Source organism: Crinia signifera, chromosome 19 (genome assembly GCF_055691185.1).
Source record: "Crinia signifera chromosome 19, ASM5569118v1, whole genome shotgun sequence".
NCBI lineage: Eukaryota > Metazoa > Chordata > Amphibia > Anura > Myobatrachidae > Crinia > Crinia signifera.
The window spans coordinates 123283270-123302738 of NC_139226.1; the positions used below are offsets into that span (position 1 = coordinate 123283270).

The 19469-nt window shown below is 46.9% G+C and overlaps 1 protein-coding gene across 4 annotated transcripts in view; it reads right to left on the reverse strand.

Moving 5' to 3' along the window:
• Window positions 1–19469, reverse strand: part of TTLL10 (tubulin tyrosine ligase like 10) — an 81355-nt gene that overhangs the window by 27454 nt on the left and 34432 nt on the right. For 3 of the 4 annotated variants that reach the window (XM_083163253.1, XM_083163252.1, XM_083163251.1), the window contains one exon: window positions 9200–9353. In XM_083163253.1, coding sequence (XP_083019379.1) covers window positions 9200–9353 — 154 coding nt within the window. Of the gene's footprint in view, window positions 1–9199; window positions 9354–16113; window positions 16211–19469 lie in introns of those variants that run through there. The other variant, XM_083163254.1, reaches the window with a different exon arrangement.

Below are 19469 nucleotides of genomic sequence, written 5' to 3' on the forward strand. Positions count from 1 at the left end.
CGGTTCCAGTCAGGGTCGGATTTGTGCCTAGGCGGCGGCCCATGAGGCATGGGCCTCGGGCGGTACCAATTTAGGGCGGCAGGCTAACTGAATAAATGCAAAAAAGGGGAGGTGACTGACTGCGCTTGAGTGGGGGGTAGTAGGGTGCTGCTGGGTGCAACATAAAAAACCTTTAATAGGGTATAAGTCCAGTCTATGCAGCAGTTGTATTGATGCCGTACTGGGCAGAGTGGTTGGTAGTAAAAAATGGCTATGCTCCAGGCTTCTGCACAATGTGTTTTGGGAAACTGAAAAAAAGGTACCGTGTGACGCTCTGTCGCGGTCCTTGGGGAAAGGATGGTGTCTGCCGGCAGACTCAAGTTCTCTCCAGCCGCTAATACTGAATAGTGCTGCGTGCCCGAAGGTTCTCTCTGTCAATCAACGTGTTTCACCCGCAGCGCAGGCTTCGTCAGGATAAGCTTATCCTGGCGAAGCCCGCGCTGAGGGTGAAATGCGTTGATTGACAGGGAGGACCTCCGGGCACGCAGCTGGTGTGAAAGCTGCCAACCCAGGAATGTACCTGCATGATCCGGGGACCATATTCCCCTGCATTTTCTGGTGTGAAAGGGGTATAAATCATCTAATCCTAGAACTAATGCAGTGCCCATCGGCCACCACAAAGTTAAAATCCCCTTGTTGGGGTCCATGGCGAAGACCATCAGTGATTGAGGCTCGGCCAGTCACCTGGTTTGTATTGCAGTTCTTGGTTTTGTGCTACTGGATGATCATTGGTCTGGTATCATCTGCTACACACCCAGCTGCTGGCTGTCCTCCTAGATGCATAGGAACTTTTATATGGGAATAAGGTATCTTGCGGTTTCTTGCATTTATGTTGTATAAACACATCAAACACATGAAATACACAGAAATATATTTTATTTGTGCATGAAACAAGGTTTTAAAACATGAAACAAAGTTTGTGTCCAATCTGATACTGAATTTGAATGCCAAGCCATCATTTTCTTGCACATATTTACTGCCAGTTACATGTTATTTCCCAGGTAGTGCTAGTTACAGATGTACCCAGTAGTGCCAGTCACATATCGTGTCGTCAGTAGTGCCAGTTACAGATGTTCCCAGTAGTGCCAGTTACATATCATGTCCTCAGTAGTGCCAGTTACAGATGTACCCAGTAGTGCCAGTCACATATCGTGTTGCCAAGAGTGCCAGTTACAGATGTTCGCAGTAGTGCCAGTTACATGTCATGTCCTCAGTAGTGCTGTTACAGATGTTCCGAGTAGTGCCAGTTACATATCATGTCCCCGGTAGTGCCAGTTACAGACATTCACAGTGCTAACTACATTGTGGAGACTGTGGTTTTCAGAATAATTTGGATATTTGGATAAGGAATACTCAACCTGTACTAGATCTTGCAATAGAAACAAACAAAGTAAACAAGAGTGTTGCTCAGAGTCTTTTGAATCCCTGTAGGTAGAATAGTTATTTCTGGCACATCATACCTCTATTTTCTCCAGTGAGACTGTTCCCTTGAGTAAAGGAAATATTAAGTGTCTAGAATTATACCTCCGTTGTTTAATTTTACAAACTCCCAGATTGCAGATCCTGTTTGCTTTATATGTAGCGCATGACGTTGTATACCTGTAACTCTTTCATGCCCTGCTGTTCTCCAGACACGGATTACATTTCTTATTTTTTTCCTCCGTAAATGATGCACGTCTAAGGGCCTTATTCACGTTTGTATTGAACAAGAAAGCAGCTGTGCAATTCCATGTCATTAAAATTCAAATGCAGCAGATGGCGTCTGTAGGAAATAGATGCTTCCTGCATGCATCTGCGAGAGCCGAGTTCTGCATCTGAGTTTGCAACCTGGGATCACTATTGCAATCACTGGCCAACCTGTGTAAGCGGGTTGGTGATTTATTCAGGATTAATGGTGTCCTCAATGCTAAGAAATTCAGAGAGGTGCTTCACCATTATGAGCTACCATGAGGGAGGTGTATGATTGGCTCAGAATGTATTCTGTAGCAGGACAATGACCCCAAACCTACAGCCAATGTCATTAAAAATAATTTTCCAGAAGAACAGTCCTGGGGTGGGACCTAATGACATCAGAGGCCGTCCCTAAACCTATGATGTAGCCAGCTGCAACCCTTCTCCAGGCCAGGGTTGCCTACCCTCCCGAAATCCCCCTCCCGGAAAGGGGGGAAATCCTCCCGCATTGCCCTCCATCTCCCATGAAACACAGGTCAAATGATGCAATTGCTGCATTTTAGCCCCGCCCCTGCAGTGCAGTGCCTGAAATACCGGCATTGCACGATGGGGCAGGGCTAAATTGAAGCAATCACTGTAGACTCGCCCCCAATAGGACAGCTCATCTGTGGCTCCACCCCCGAACCACCTTATTTCCCCTCCCAGTGATGGCCCTGCCCCCTGCTTCACTGAGCTGGGTGCCCTCTCCCGGAGAGGGCAGCCAAAATGGCGGCAACTATGCTCCAGGCTTTTCCTAGAGAGGCGATAGAAAATGTTGACAAGGGTTGAATTTAAAATAAGAAAAAAACTGCAGCCCAATACTGATTTATGAGTTGGAAAATGGACTTTAAGTATCTACTGGTTTAAAATTTAAATACTGTCTTGAACAATCTCTGTTAAGGCGCGTACACACGGGGCGATATATCGCCAGGCGATATATTGCCGGGAGATATATATCAGCGAGTGATATATCGCTCAATGCCCCCTTTTCATCAGCGACCAGAGATGGTTGCTGATGAAAAGAAACCTCTGCCGGCGGTGCCGCAGAGGTAATCAGCTGCGACCAGCGATTAGAACGGGGCTGAAAACGGGAGCGCGCGCGGCGATTTATCGCCGGGGCAGACTCCCATCACTGGCAATATGGTCGCCAGCGTCCATATTCCCAGCAATATCAACCCATATCGCTGCCGTGTGTACACGGCTTAAGTGTCAAGTGTTTAAGGCATAGTTACTTACCATCCTGCATCTCCCTAATTAGTCTAGCAATCTCCCTGATTTCACCTATCCCACATTATGCAGCTGTTACATTTTTATTGGCAGGGGAAGAAAAGAAATGAGATGCTTTTTCAAAAGTAGGCAAGTACTGTATGGTTAATTTGCATTTGGAATTTATTGAATAGGGGACATAACACTTATTATCCTGTACATGGTGCTAAGTTAGAAGAAAATAGTTGCAAACAAATAAATCCAAAATTGGACACAGCAATGTCATTATCAATACTTGCTAAATTTCCCCAACTATATAGTTAATAATGTTATATAGAAATATCCTTCAACAAACATTTAAGCATAAAATATATACACCCATATATGGAGCAAGACACGCCCTTTTGGGTGGAGCATGACACGCCCCCTCAACGGGGGTGCCTTGCGAAATTTTACTACCAACAATAATCTCCCTGAAATTAGTTTTCAAAAGTAGGCAAGTATGGTATAAGGTCACCCAGCACAACCTAAGCCCTTAGTGTAGAAGTACAATAGCACAAGTATACCTTGGAAACAGCAATATTCATGAAGCCAGTAGAGGGAGCCATACATTCACTCACATGATGTTAATTGTTATTTTATGGCTGACTTTACAGTTGGGAGACTTTGACACAAAGACAGTTACCTACAAAGCATGCTGGTTGGAAAATATGATTAAACCCTAAGTATTAACTGCCTTTGGGAAAATGCATGTTTACCTTGACCTGTTATACAGGTTACAGAGACATCGGAAGCATTTAAACATTTGTAGATCAAACCGAGTGGGCCTATTTGCCATATGATTCACCAGTGATTGTGTAGGGCTTCGCGAGCCAACATTCAGACATTTACAATGTAAGTAAATTGCTAATGTGCTTTAGGACATGTTTGAGTCACTGTTGAGTGCAGCAGTTTGCAGCAAAATAACTTTACACCTTAGAAAAAAACATTAATCTCTAGCCCAGAATGCATGTAAGCCAGCATAAGGAAATGTAAGTGTAATTGCCAGGAACAACATGCTATTGGCCAGATTTATCTATGTGCAGTATCTATACCCTCCAACATCAGAATGCAGAAACTGGTACAAAAAGGGGGTGTGGCCATGGGTAAAGGGGTGTGGCCACACTCCCTTTTCTATGCTTTCAATGGAGAGTCAGAGACCCAGAAAATTGGTACAATGCCCTTTTTGGCAGGTACAGGCCAAAAAAACTGGGTAAATCAGTCTGATCTTGCATAAGACACTTCCCGGTGATGGAACTAAAGATGGTCATATACTACTGCGAGAAGTCACAGCAGTTTATGGCCAGCCAATCCCCCGTGAGCCATGCGGTCATTCTGCATGTGACATATCACGTGCAATCCCGTTCCCTGCTGCAGAGATAGGAGTCGAGTGGGAGATTGGACGTACAGCAGGTCTGACCTCCAACTTTGAAATGATGCGTATGGGTCCACGGATCGGGTGGCAAACACATCCGATTTCGCCACTTTTCAACCGATTTCTTGGCCAGATCCTTCAGAGTTGGGTGAAAAGTGGCCAAATCGCACTAGTGTATGGGGGCCTTAACTCTGCAGCTACCCAAGCATCTGATACAGAGCCAAACAATCCTGGAGCCCCTAGGGCCCCTCTCCATTTTTCGGTGGTGGTCATTAAGGGGGAAATTTACCAATATGAAAAACCTAGTTTTTCGTATTGGTATTTCCCCTACGGCTGCATACGACTGTTTTAGTCGTATGCAAAGTCGTGTTCCGGAGGGGAAATTACAAAGCAGTCAGATACGACTGCTTTGTAACCCTCCGATGGTGTAACAATTCGTATTAGCGGCCGTATATACGGCTGCTAATACGAATTATTTCTAGCAGTCTGCACGGATCAGTCAGATCCGTGCAGGCTGCAGAGTGTAAAAATTTTTTTAAAAAATAAATAAATGGAAAAAAAATCGGCGTGGGGTCCCCCCCACAGCCGAAACCAGCACCAGGCTGACAGAGCCTGGAGCCGGTAATTAAAAATCAGGGAACCCGACAAATAGGGGTTCCCTGATTTTTAACAACCAGCCCCAGGCTCCTGCTCTGGGGCTGGTTCCCAAAATACAGGGGACAAAATGACTAGGGGTCCCCTGTATTTTAAGAACCAGCCCCAGGCAAAACCAGCCAGCAGGGTAATGCCACAGCCGGGGGGAGACTTTTTATGCAAGTCCCCCCGGCCAAAGCATTCATCCCTACCGACCAGTCAGCCTGGCCAGGGGCCCTGGGGGAGTGGGGACCCCCCCAATGAAGGGGTCCCCACCCCCTCCAGGACTTACCTGACCAGGCTGAAGCCTGGTACTGTCCCGATGCCCCTGGGCGGTGGGCATCGGGCTGATTATGGTGTAAAAAAAAAGATAAAACTATTGTTTTTTACTGTGGCACTACAAGTGCCAGCAAGCTGGGACTTGGAGAACCACAAGTCCCAGCCTGCTGGGCATTAAAGGGCCCGCTGGCACTTGTAGTTCCACAGTTAAAAAAATAGTGCACAAAACACACTGACACACATTTGAAATAAAAGTTTAATACACACATCACAAACACACTGATACTTACCTATCTTGATCCCGTCGGTAGGTCGCTGGCTCCGGTGTCGGCGGCTCCGGTGTCGGCGGCTCTGGGTCGGCGGCTCCGGGTCGGCGGCTCCAAGGTCGGCGTCCTGTCTGAAGAAAATCCATGTTGGACCCGTGGAAGTAAATCCTACTCACCAGGTCCTCCATGGATGGTCTTCTGTCTGCTCTCTTCTTTTCCAGGACTTTATTCTTTCTCTTCTGTCTTCTGTCTTCTTCTTTGTTTACGCGCTGCCGGCTGTCGGGACTTTCAGAGCTGGAGAGATGTTGCCTCCTCGACGTCTGGACTAAGAATGAATTCTAGCCAATCAGGAGCCGACTTTACTGGCTCCTGATTGGCCACTAGGCGGCTCCTGATTGGCTAGAATTCATTCTTAGTCCAGACGTCGAGGAGGCAACATCTCTCCAGCTCTGAAAGTCCCGACAGCCGGCAGCGTAAACAAAGAAGAAGACAGAAGACAGAAGAGAAAGAATAAAGTCCTGGAAAAGAAGAGAGAAGACAGAAGACCATCCATGGAGGACCTGGTGAGTAGGATTTACTTCCACAGGTCCAACATGGATTTTCTTCAGACAGGACGCCGACCTTGGAGCCGCCGACCCGGAGCCGCCGACACTGGAGCCGCCGACACCGGAGCCGCCGACACCGGAGCCAGCGACCTACCGACGGGATCAAGATAGGTAAGTATCAGTGTGTTTGTGATGTGTGTATTAAACTTTTATTTCAAATGTGTGTCAGTGTGTTTTGTGCACTATTTTTTTAACTGTGGAACTACAAGTGCCAGCGGGCCCTTTAATGCCCAGCAGGCTGGGACTTGTGGTTCTCCAAGTCCCAGCTTGCTGGGGAGGCTTGCTGGCACTTGTAGTGCCACAGTAAAAAACAATAGTTTTATCTTTTTTTTTTACACCATAATCAGCCCGATGCCCACCGCCCAAGGGCATCGGGGACAGTACCAGGCTTCAGCCTGGTCAGGTAAGTCCTGGAGGGGGTGGGGACCCCTTCATTGGGGGGGTCCCCACTCCCCCAGGGGCCCTGGCCAGGCTTACTGGTCGGTAGGGATGAATGCTTTGGCCGGGGGGACTTGCATAAAAAGTCTCCCCCCGGCTGTGGCATTACCCTGCTGGCTGGTTTTGCCTGGGGCTGGTTCTTAAAATACGGGGGACCCCTAGTCATTTTGTCCCCCGTATTTTGGGAACCAGCCCCCGACCTGGAGCCTGGGGCTGGTTGTTAAAAATCGGGGAACCCCTATTTGTCGGGTTCCCTGATTTTTAATTACCGGCCCCGGCTCCTTCAGCCTGGTGCTGGTTTCGGCTGTGGGGGGGACCCCACGCCGTTTTTTTTTTAAATTTATTTAATTTTTCTATTTTTTTACACTGAAGCCTGCACGGATCTGACTGATCCGTGCAGGCTAAAACGCAAATAGAACAGGAAAATGGTGTTCTATTTTCCTGTCGTATTTGCGTGGGTGTTTTACACCACTTAGCAGCTGTATTATCAGTACGGCTGCTTAGTACATCAGGAACCACCATTCTTTTGAATGGTGATTTCCGTCGTATCCTATCGATGGTGTAGGACATCCGTATTTGTAAATACAAATACGAATGTTCCATCTTTAGGAATACGAATTGTTGTATTTTCGGGATTGTAAATCCCGAAAATACAAATTCGTAAAAAAAAAGGTGTATTTCTCCCTACGAATACACCTTTTTTCTACGAATCCATTTTGGTAAATGTCCCCCTAAATGTCTAATATAACAATAGAAATGGACATGACTAGAATATACACCTATCTCAGAGTAAAAGAAAAATGTACTTAGATGGGAGTTATATTACAGATAGGATGTTGCTTATAACAACCAATCAGATTATATCTATTATCATCTAGAAGCTGCCAAATAAAGAGTAGAATCCGGTTGCTATGGGAAACATACATGTGCCTATACTTTATCCGAGTCTAAGATTAGAGGATAGTTGTATCTGAACCCTTTAATTAAGTTCCATGCTAGGGATGGCTATCGACCATCGATGATTCATAGTCATCGATAGATAATGTCAATGCAGAATATTTTTGACATCAATGGGGGAGAAACAGATGGTTTCCCTATATCGATAGCACAGCATAACCCAGCGGTTTCCAACCATGGAGGTTACACTGCTGACCAGTTGGGGGTACCTGAAAATAATATTGGTAATAGTGGAAGCAGAAGAAGTCTCCCGGTGGCAGAAGAAGTCTCCCATGGAGATGAACCATGTTGCGTAACTTCCAGTTCTGTCTGCGGTGTCATCAGCATCTCCTCGTACTTTTGCCTGACCAGAAATCCACTGGGAGCTACCCGAGCTGCCCGCAGACATCAGTGATCATTGACCCAGGTGGAGGAAGCAGCGGCATTAATCATACAGGCATTAGTGGTAACCCCAGAGACAGTACACAGCCAGCGGGCAGACACACAGGGACCCGATTCCTGATGGCACAATACTCCTCCGCTGCTCCTCAATATAGGGACATGCACAATGTAAAACACGGGCAATGCAATTTATATGCAAAATACACCATTCACAGATATACAGTATTGCACGTACACACTATCAGATGGTCGTGATGAAATATCGTTGGCTGGTTGCATGAACGATGTATTGTCTAATGTGTACCCAGCAAAAGACTTGTTCGCATACAGTAGCTGCATTCTTTTTTCTTAAACATGTTAGATTTTCTATTAGTGTTTGAAGCCCATGTACATACAGGTTGAGTATCCCTTATCAGAAATGCTCGGGACCAGAAGCATTTTGTATAAGGGATTATTTGGGATTTTTTAATTACATACTCACGTGGTCGCCTGGCAGTCCCCCGATGTCCACGGTGTCCCCTGTCGTTCACAATGACAATCGGATTTGTCTTCAGTGGCACACCCGTGCAATGCATCCTTGGGACTGGGGATGCCGTTAAAGTCGAATCCGTTGGCCGCCGTGGACACCAGGGCAAGAGGTGAGTATGTTTAAAGGTGCGGGGGGGGGGGGGGACGAACAAAAAAAATGGAACTTTTCTGTTTCAGTTTCAGAATATCCGGAAAGAGATACTCAACCTGTACTGTATGAAACTTATACCGCTTTCACATTGCCAAAACGTTTCAAAAACTGGTATTTTTAAATGGTATTTAAAACGGGACTGAGCCTTCGCATTGCAGTAGATTACCGTTTTAAATACCGTTTAAGTACCATTCACATCAGTCAACCCGTTTAATCCCTGAACACGTTTCAAGGCAGAACGCAGGGGACAGCCTATCACAGGTCTGTAGTCTGGTGTTATTACTAAATACCATTTCAGAGCCATTCTCACTGCATAAAAAACGGCTCTGAAACGTGTAGGACTCTGCTTTTTAAACGTTTTGAAATACCGGTTATCTGTAACCAACTCTGGCACTTTCCCACTGCAGCCTTAAACGCGTGTTGAAATGGGAAAAAAAACTTCAATATACCGTTTAACAAGTGCAGTGTGAAAGGGGTATTAGGGGCATTTGAAGAGTAAAATTATATTTTACGTGGAACTTCATAAACACTTTAAATAAATTATTTTTCTCATCCTCGGTTCCCTATATGGTAGGCTAGATAAGGTACTTACAATTGTGCCCCATTGTTGCCCCCAATGTAAAAGTAGGATCCAGGCCCTCGTGGGTCCGCTAGATGAGATGCTTCAGAGGAAATCTTCTGGACAACTGTGGTTGTTTCCATTTTAGCTGCCTCTGAGGGTTCTGTCTCGGAAGGTTCACATCCAGCTGTTCACGGTAAAGCAAATGATAAGATAAATGCCAAACTGTGCAATCCATTGTTTTGTGAGACTGAAGCTCTCCTGAGGAGCCATGTATCTATCTGTGCCAGCCACTAACATATTCATCCTGAGACATAAACGTCCTTGTCAGCAGCAGACAAATACTGGCTATCACAACAATGGTAATAATTGTTGCATTCTGAGCATAATGCAATCACCGTGTTAAAGTTACCTTGGGAAGAATGGTTTATGGACACCTACAATCTATATCTACCTGTCTTTTTTAGGTACTCTTTACCTAGCACGGCGCCCATCGCGGCCATCGCGGGCATTGAATGCACTTAAAAATCGGGTGCGACGCGACCGACGCGATGCCCGCGATTTCCCATAGGGAACAATGTTAAATTTCTCAATTGACCCGATGTTTCTGTTCAATGCCTCAATTGACCCGATTTTTCCATAGGAAACAATGTTAAATGGCCCACAGAGGCCAAATAGGCACCCTAAAGTGTGAAATTGCCCCCACAATTGTTAACGCCACCCCACGATCAACGTGAACCCGAAGCGTGGCGAGCGCAGCAGTACGCGTCCTACGACCTTTTCATACCCCCACTCTCCACGTCGGCGTGGAGTTGAGAATAGAATAGTGTGGCGAGCGCAGCGAGCCACCGAGCCCGAAGCGTGGCGAGCGCAGCGAGCCCCGCGAGGGGATGCGGATACCTGTGAAGCCCGCGAAGGGACGCGTTTACCTGTGAAGGTATCCGCGTCCCCTCGCGGGGCTCGCTGCGCTCGCCACGCTTCGGGCTCGGTGGCTCGCTGCGCTCGCCACACTATTCTATTCTCAACTCCACGCCGACGTGGATAGTGGGGGTATGAAAAGGTCGTAGGACGCGTACCGCCGCCCCTCGCGGGCTCGCTGCGCTCGCCACGCTTCGGGTTGACGTTGATCGTGGGGTGGCGTTAACAATTGTGGGGGCCATTTCACACTTCAGGGTGGCTATTTGTCCTCTGTGGGCCATTTAACATTGTTTCCTATGGAAAAATCGTGTCCATTGAGGCATTGAACAGTAAAATTGGGTCAATTCAGAAATTTAACATTGATCCCTATGGGAAATCGCGGGCATCGCGTCCGTCGCGTCGCACCCGATTTTTAGTGCATTCAATGGCCGCGATGCCCTCGATTTTTTTACCTGCGATGCCCACGATCAAAATCGTGGGCGCCGTGCTAGGTAAAGAGTACCCTTTTTTATATAATGCACTTTTCAGTCACCATGGATACCAGTAATGATGGATAGCAATAAGAACAGTGGTGGAACATGTGAGTGGTCAGCCTAGGGCCATTATTCTGGTTCACACGCAAAGGCAAATTCCTTCTCAAATGGACAAAACCATGGGCACTGCAGGTGGGGCAGATGTAACATGTGCAGAGAGGGTTAGATTTGGGTGGGGTTTTACTTCAAAGTGAGATCTATATTGAAGTGTAAAAATAAAGCAGCCAGTATTTTCCCTGCACAGAAACAAAATAACTCACCCAAATCTAATTCTCTCTGCACAAGTCACATCTGCCCCCCCCCCCCTGCAGTGCACATGGTTTTGTCCATTTAAGAAGGAATTCGCCTTTGCGAGTGAACCAGAATAATGGCCCAGGTGCCAAAGTATAATTTAGGCCCCGCACCAGTGGGTGACAGGGGTACAAGCTGCTTGTCTGGGCAGCAGTGGGCCCTTTAGTCCTCAGGGGCCCCGGTGCAATGCACCTGTAGCACCAATGGTAGTTCCGCCTCTGAATGAGAGAGCTCAACAAAAGTTGCATTTCTATTTCTTATTGTTGTTTGCTATGTACAGAAGGGTAGATACAGTAGTGTATTACGAGTGACATTTACTGTAACTAGTAGTTTATTAGTTCCTGACATTGGGGCTCAGCCAAATGAAAAATAACTTGTAGGGTAATTTGGGCTAATAGCAGCGTTATAGAGAAAATAGGTAGATCAGCCTGTACCCTAAAAAACTGCAAATTATACTGGATAATAGTGTATTAATAGGCAAAAGCAAAATAATTGGGGCTAGTAAAACATTTCAAATGGTTGATTTTTCCATTCTTATACAGCAGTGAAACAAATGATAGAGAGCATGATTCATTTTAAGCCAGTTTTAAAATAATAGTTGGAAAAACACCTGTAAAGGCCCATACACACTAAGTCAGCGGTGTCAAACTCAAATTCATCGGGGGCCGCATCAGCAGTTTGGTCACCCTCAAAGGGCCGGTTGTATCTGTAGGTCCCCCTGTATAATTATAATGCCATGACACCACAGGCTGCTCCCCCTGTATAATATAAAATGAATGCCATGACACCACAGGCTACTCCCCCTGTATAATAATAATGCCATGACACCACAGACTGCTCCCCCTGTATAATATAATAAAAGTAATGCCATGACACATAAATGATTATACAGGAGGAGCAGCCTGTGGTGTCATGGCATTATTATTATTTTACACGGGGACACCTCAAGAAACAGCAGATATATATATTTTTTTATTGTGAGTGTGATCCTCATCCTCACTTACTGTTTCTCCGTCTGTCCTGCAGGTGCTGCGGCTTCCAGCTTTTCTTCACTGCTTCCTGCGGCCACACTGACTCCCGGTCCAGCTTCCCTGCCTGCTCCTACTTCTCTGCAGACGCATGGGCGGGCGGCGTCATCGTCATGACGTCCCCACCCAGTGTCTGTCACTGCCGGGCATCAGAGGGAACAGGCGGCCGGGCCCTCCCCCACGTAGCCGTGGAGGCCGGCGGCCATGTTTCTGTAGCCGCATACATATGTGCCTACAGGAACATGGCCGCCGACAGTGGAGGAACAGGTAAGGCAGACGTGGACGCGGCCCGCAGCACTCCTGTTTTAGACACACTGCCCCTGCATGCTATCTCCTCGCGCGGGCCACATGACGAGGTCTGGCGGGCCGGATTTGGCCTGCGGGCCTTGTGTTTGACACCCGTGCACTAGGTGATAGTGAGCTGAAAGTTTTGTCGTTTGAGCTACTTTCAGCTCAAAAGCCAATCCCGTCTCCTGTAGCACAGAGCATGGGACTCCATTTATACAGACTGTGGCAGACTTTGCTACCAATCTAATCAGTACTTGCTGTGAGGATTTCAGATTGATTGTAAAGGCTGAATCCAAAAGGCATGTACAGGTGTGTGCCGAACAAAGGGGGTAGCTGCCTACTGGGACCCGCGCCTGGATCCTGCCTGACACTGTCAGCATCAGCAGGGTGCTGTGACTGGTAGCAGGATGCGTCTTCAACAGTGACACAGTGTCTGCTAAGTATATTATTAGAATGGGGGGAGTTGAAGTGAATTGCGCTGCTGAAAGAAAATGACACATAAATATACATTTGTTACATTACATAAAAACAAGTACTAAAAATCTAAATAAAATAGTCATGAATTGGGATCCCAATATTATAAGCTGTGATAGTTTTTGTGGAATTCAGCAAGGTTAATTGGTCGACAGGAAAGTGCAATTATATGCACATGATAATGGTTTGCGATACCAGATATATCTGAGGGGGGGGGGGGGGGGTTCCAGATTGTGCACAAAGTAGGTATATTGCATGTAGGCTGACCGGTGGAATTAGTATTGTAGAAGATATTTTACAGTCACAGGCTTAGTATGATATGCTCACCCTGTGGGATAGCACTCTCTCCGTGCTGATTTGCAAGTGGTTCCAGCAAGCGGTCCTGATTGTTTTTGGGATGGAGCTCCTTCCACACCGGTGTGACCTGCCTGTAGTCAGAGACAGAATCCCCGTCTTGACCTCGGCGGCATAAGGAGTGAGTTTGGCGGTGGCTGGATTGCTCTGCTCTGCGGTGAACCCTCACTGTGACGTGGCGAGCGGTTCGTGTGGACAGCTGATGGCCGGCAGCGTAGATGGAAGCTGCACTTCAGTTGAGGGTAGGTGGAAGGTCAGCGGGGAGCCAGACACAGTGGGGAAACCTGTGCCGAAGCTGTCCCGGTCAGCTTGAAGCGTGAAACTGCTGATTGCCGGCAGCGTGAGACAAGCTGCGCTTCAGCTGTAGAGCGGGCTGAAGGTTTGCTGAATGGGTCTCCAATTCAAATGAGGTAATGACATCAACCCGTTTCGTTCCCGTAGTTGGCTGGGAACTTTTTCAAGAGTTGCACAGCTGTCCACACGAACCGCTCGTCACGTCACAGTGAGGGTTCACCGCAGAGCAGAGCAATCCAGCCACCGCCAAACTCACTCCTTATGCCGCCGAGGTCAGGACGGGGATTCTGTCTCTGACTACATGCAGGTCACACCGGCGTGCTGCCGAGAGGAGCTAGAGCTACATCTGGTAGGAGCACCATCCCAAAAACAATCGGGACCGCTTGCTGGAACCACTTGCAAATCAGCACGGAGAGAGTGCTATCCCACAGGGTGAGCATATCATACTAAGCCTGTGACTGTAAAATATCTTCTACAATACTAATTCCACCGGTCAGCCTACACGCAATATACCTACTTTGTGCACAATCTGGAACCCCCCCTCAGATATATCTGGTATCGCAAACTATTATCATATGCATATTATTGCACTTTCCTGTCGACCAATTAACCTTGCTAAATTCCACAAAAGCTATCACAGCTTATAATATTGGGATCCCAATTCATGACTATTTTATTTTGATTTTTAGTACTTGTTTTTATGTAATGTAACAAATGTATATTTATGTGTCATTTTCCTTCATATAAAATTTGAAAAAGCAACAGTGTGTTCGGCATTCACTTTATCCAGCCAAGTTCAGTGTGTTCAAAGTAACATTGTGTAATCCAGCAGCGCAATTCACTTCAACTCCCCCCATTCTTTCTTTTTCTAATGTGAGTCTAGACGGGGCTCACAGAAGTGTATTCTGCAGCTGTAATACCCCATATTTATTAATTTAGTTCATTTTAACATAATCTAACTACTGAGCGCCAGGAGGTGTGTCTCGGAGGGGTCCTCTTAGCTCCACTCCGGTCCACACTTATTCCTTGTAAGTATATTATTAGTTTAATTGCTATTCCAAGCTCTCTCTCACTCTTCTTTCTCTCTCTCGCTCCATCTCTCCCCTCATTCTCTCCTCTCGCCCTCTCTTATCCATTCCTCTCTCGCTCTTCCTTCTCCTCCCTCTCTCTCATTCTTCTCTCCCTATCTCTCTCCCCATTTATCACTCCCTCCTCTCTAACCCCTCTCCTCCCCCCTTTCCCGGTGGTTCCATGTTCATAACTTGAGTAAAATGGCACCCTATCTCTCCGTTCACTCTGCCATGCTCTCTCTCTTCTCTGTTTCTCTCCCCTTCTCCTCCCTCTTCTCTCAACTCCTTTCCCTCTCTGTTTTCCCTCTCCTAACCCCCCCCCCCCCACTCCCATGGCCCCATGTTCTGAACATGAGACAAAGGGCACCACTACTGTGTGGCATTACGTGGCATCATTTGAACCTTTTTCTTACTGCTTTGCCCTGGGTGCCGAAAATCCTAGTTCTATCCCTGTTTTAAGACAGGATTGTGAAGCACTGCTCTACAATATTGAGTTATGAAAGATTGGTGCCTTCTGCAAACCTATCAAGCGGTTTGAGGTGTATTTGTGTGGGATCAAAGCAGCATTATATTCATTCTTCAAAACTAGGGACACCGATGTTCAGAAAATAAAGGAACAGTGGCGTCACAAGGCAGGTGCAGGGGGTGCAGTCCACGGGGTGACATCATAAAGTCACAGAGGAAGAGCTGGCACTAGAGTCAGACCAAATTTCTAGGGGCAGATAGCATCTCTGGGGATAATGGACACGCCCCATGTGTGAGTAGGCCATGTCCTCTTCATATTAAACCATGCCCACCTTTCAGGTAGGTGCACGGGGCAAAATGAAAAGTGTGCATCAGTTGTCATCAGTGATGCCTCTGTGAAGCAGTTGTGCTTCAGGCCCAATATTTGATTTCCATTGTAGAAAGAATGCCACAAGTGAATATCTATGGTTATATCTGCAAAAATCGCTACTTTCAAAAGTCAATATTTTTTACTAAATTTTGTTAAAATATTTCCAAGATTGATAGTTAAGTAGGGGTGCAGAGAGTTGCAATGTGAAGATTGCGATAATTGTTATTGTTTTATACGTACTGCGCACATATATTTGGAGAACATTTTTTATAATCAGTGAATAATGATCACATCCTTTAAATACATTATATTTAGAATTTCTCAATGTGCATCAATGCTAATGTGATCGATTGGAAATACGGAGTTTTATTTTGCCTATTTGTTTTGGGGTTCAATACTGCTGGCATAGAACATCTGTTTTTGAATTTCTTTACACCAGCATAAGAGACATTTTGGTACTTTGCAATTACATAGGTAATTGTGTGGGCGCTACATGTATTCCATATTACGTTAGTATAATATTGACACAGAGGATCCTTTATAGCTTCCGGTATTACTTAAGTGCCCTCACTCCACTTACCACATGTTCCTTTTTTAAGGTGCATACGGTGCGATGAACTCTGTGATTTTAGTACTAGATTCCATTGTATCTAGTATAAAAAAGCATACAATGTGTTACAGCATACAATGTGTTACAGCAGCATGCTTTTTGTACTAGATACAATGCAATCTAGTACTAAAAGCACAGGCTGCACAGACTTTCTGTGCTGCGCGATATGATGTGCGCAGGAGCATTGCACCCAAAAAACGCATCATGTATGGGCACCTTTAGATCTCCTAGAATCCACACTAGACTACCTACCTCAATACATGAATTACTGCCCAGCTATATTGATATCACCTGCTGAGAATTATTATGTAAGCATGTTGGCAGTTAGTGACAGTTGGTATGAACTCTGACCCCTCCCTGCAGTGTCAGAGATGTCACTTCCTGTCATAACTCACATCTATAGTCTCCAAGGAGCAGGTGAATGCCCAATGTTTTATAAGCGTCTCATGAAAACGCTGGGCTTTCCCCCGGGAATGCAGGCGGGCCGATGCCTGCCAGGGGAGGGTGGCTATGATGTCACATGATGTCTGGCCATTTCTATCTTAGTGCATTGGTGCACCATCAGATGGACATTATCACAGTATGCACCAGACCTGTGGCAGCTTCATCTAAGTATGGCCTTCTGTGTCATCAGCTGTGCATCTTTGGACATAGCCTTGTCACGCTATGTCCCCTTTATTACCTCCCAGGAATGCGAGAAACAGTGTTGCAGACACAGAGGGGCAGGAGAGAAACGGTCGCAGATACAGAGGGACAGGAGAGAAACGGTCGCAGATACAGAGGGACTGGAGAGAAACGGTCGCAGATACAGAGGGACAGGAGAGAAACAAACACAAACACAGAGGATCAGGAGCAAAACAGAGATGCAGACACAGAGGGTCATGAGAGAAACCGAGACACAGATATGGGGCAGGAGAGAAACAGATGCAGACACAGAGGTGCAGGAGAGAAAAAGAGACACAGAGAGACAGGAGAGACACAGACACAGAGGGACCGGAGAGAATCAGGGACTCAGACACAGAGGGTGATGAGAGAAACAGTCGCAGATACAGAGGGACAGGAGAGAAACGAACACAAACACAGAGGATCAGGAGCAAAACAGAGATGCAGACACAGAGGGTTAGGAGAGAAATAAAGAAACAGACTCAGTGGGTCAGGAGAGAAACAGAGACATAGACACAGGGGTGCCGGACGGGTTCCCGACAGTCGGGATCCCGACAATCATTTACCCGACGTCGGGATCCCGACTGTCAAAACGCTGACAGCCGGGTGCCCGACGGCCACCCGCTATTTTCCCTCGTGGGGGTCCACGACCCCCATAGAGGGAGAATAGAATAGGTGGCTCACATAGCGAGCCACCGTGCCCGCAGCGTGGCGAGCACAGCGAGCCCGCAAGGGGCTTTTTTGCACTCGCCATGCTGTCTGACTCCGGGCAGTCGGGATCCCGACGTCGGCATAATGACTGTCGGGATCCCGACTGTCGGAGTCCCATACCACACCCAGACACAGAGGGTTAGGGGAGAAACAGAGATGCAGACACAGAGGGGCAGGAGAGAAACAGAGATGCAGACACAGAGGGGCAGGAGAGAAACAGAGATGCAGACACGGAGGGGCAGGAGAGAAACAGAGACACAGAGAGACAGGAGAGACACAGACACAGAGAGACAGGAGAGACACAGACACAGAGGGACAGGAGAGAATCAGGGACTCAGACACAGAGGGTGATGAGAGAAACAGAGATGCAGACACAGAGGGGCAGGAGAGAAGCAGTGACGCAGTCACAGAGTGACAAGAGAGAAACAGATGCAGGCACAGGGTCAGGAAAGAAACAGAGATGCAGACACAGAGGGATAGGAAAAAAACAGAGATGCAGACACTGAGGGGCATCAGATAGACAGAGTAGGAGACTAAGTGGGGCAGGCAATAAGCAGAGCTGTAGACACAGAGGGACATTCATTAGAGATCGATGTTGGGTTTTTGGCGATTTTTATTGCAAAAACGGCCGTTTTCGCACTTTTTCCCGAATTCGCATAATTGATGAGATGCGAAAATCGGCAAAAACTTTCTGAAAGTGTGATTTTTTTTTTATCTCCAGAACTCGCATCCAGATGTTTTCCCATTGAAAAATATACAATTTGCATATTTAATGAGATGCAAATTTGGAAATCGCCAAAAAAAATGGTCTAAACATCACAAAAAAAATAGACCTGATCCTGACTTGCGAATTTGTCAGAACCATGCACAGATCATTGCGATCTGTGTATGGTTCTTTGGTAAAATATGTGTAAAAGTAAAAAAAAAAAAAAAGGCGTGGGGTCCCCCCTCCTGTACATAACCAGCAGCCGAACCTGGTTCCAAAAATACGGGGGCCAAAAACCGTAGGGGTCCCCCGTATTTCTGAAACCAGCCCCGGACTCTTGGACCGGTCCTGGTTCCAAAAATACAGGGGACAAAAAATCTGGGGGTCCCCTGTATTTTGAAACCAGCACCTGGCTCCAACAGCCCGCAGTGTCATGCCACAGCCGGGGGACACTTTTTACATAAGGTCCCCCGGCCGTACCATGAGCACCGTGGCTGGTCAGCCTTGGACTGGGTACCTGGAGGAGTGGGGACCCCCCCAATAAAGGGGTCCCCCCCAGGCTTCACCCCTCCAGGGCTGAAGCCCGGGGCTGTCACCGGCGTCCGTGGCCAGTGGACGCCGGCCTGATAGGGTTAAACTGACATTCCTAACATTGCTTAATACAGGAGAACTACAAGTGCCAGCAGACCTCCCCCGCATGCTGGGACTTGGAGAACCACAAGTCCCAGCATGCGGGGCATTAATGGGCCCGCTGGGACTTTTAGTCCACCTGTAAAAAGAATGTTAAAAGAAAACACACACAGAAAAGTAAAACTTTATTACATACACATCCACACACCTCACTTTTACACCAATATACTTACCAATCCAGGATCCAGCGCTGGTCTCCCTTCTGCAGAGCCGGCTCCCCCCGCACTGACAGTGGGGACAACCGGCTTTCTCCGATGGAGCTAACAGCTTCTGTCGCGCTGTCCCAGCGCTACAGAGGCTGAGAGCGTGATTGGGCGATGCGTCTCCATGGAGACGCATAGCTGAGCCCTGATTGGCTGAGCTATGCGTCTCCATCGCCTAATCACGCTCTCAGCCTCTGTTGCACTGGGACAGCGAGACAGAAGCTGTTAGCTCCATCGTAGAAAGCCGGTTGTCCCCGCTGTCAGTGCAAATTCGCTGCAAAAATGTGATTTTTAAATTGCGCCCAGAGGGTACATTTACTAAAGATTCTCAAAGTAAAAGAAAGTGGAGGTTTTAGCTTTCATTGCTCTGTTGCATCCTAGATAATAATAATAGAATAGAAAATAATCTAATTGGTTGCTAAGGGCAACATCAGAGGGTCAGAAGAGAAAATAACACATACACAGAGAAGCAGGAAAGAAAAAAGATCCACAAACAGAGGGGGGAATTAATAAATTTGCCATTTTATTGGTGCTTATACTTTGTGTTGAATTCTATTTTCTATGAACTAAAACAGCAGGACCAGTTACCATGGTAAAGTGACTTTCAGATGCAATGTCCCAGTAGATATTGGATG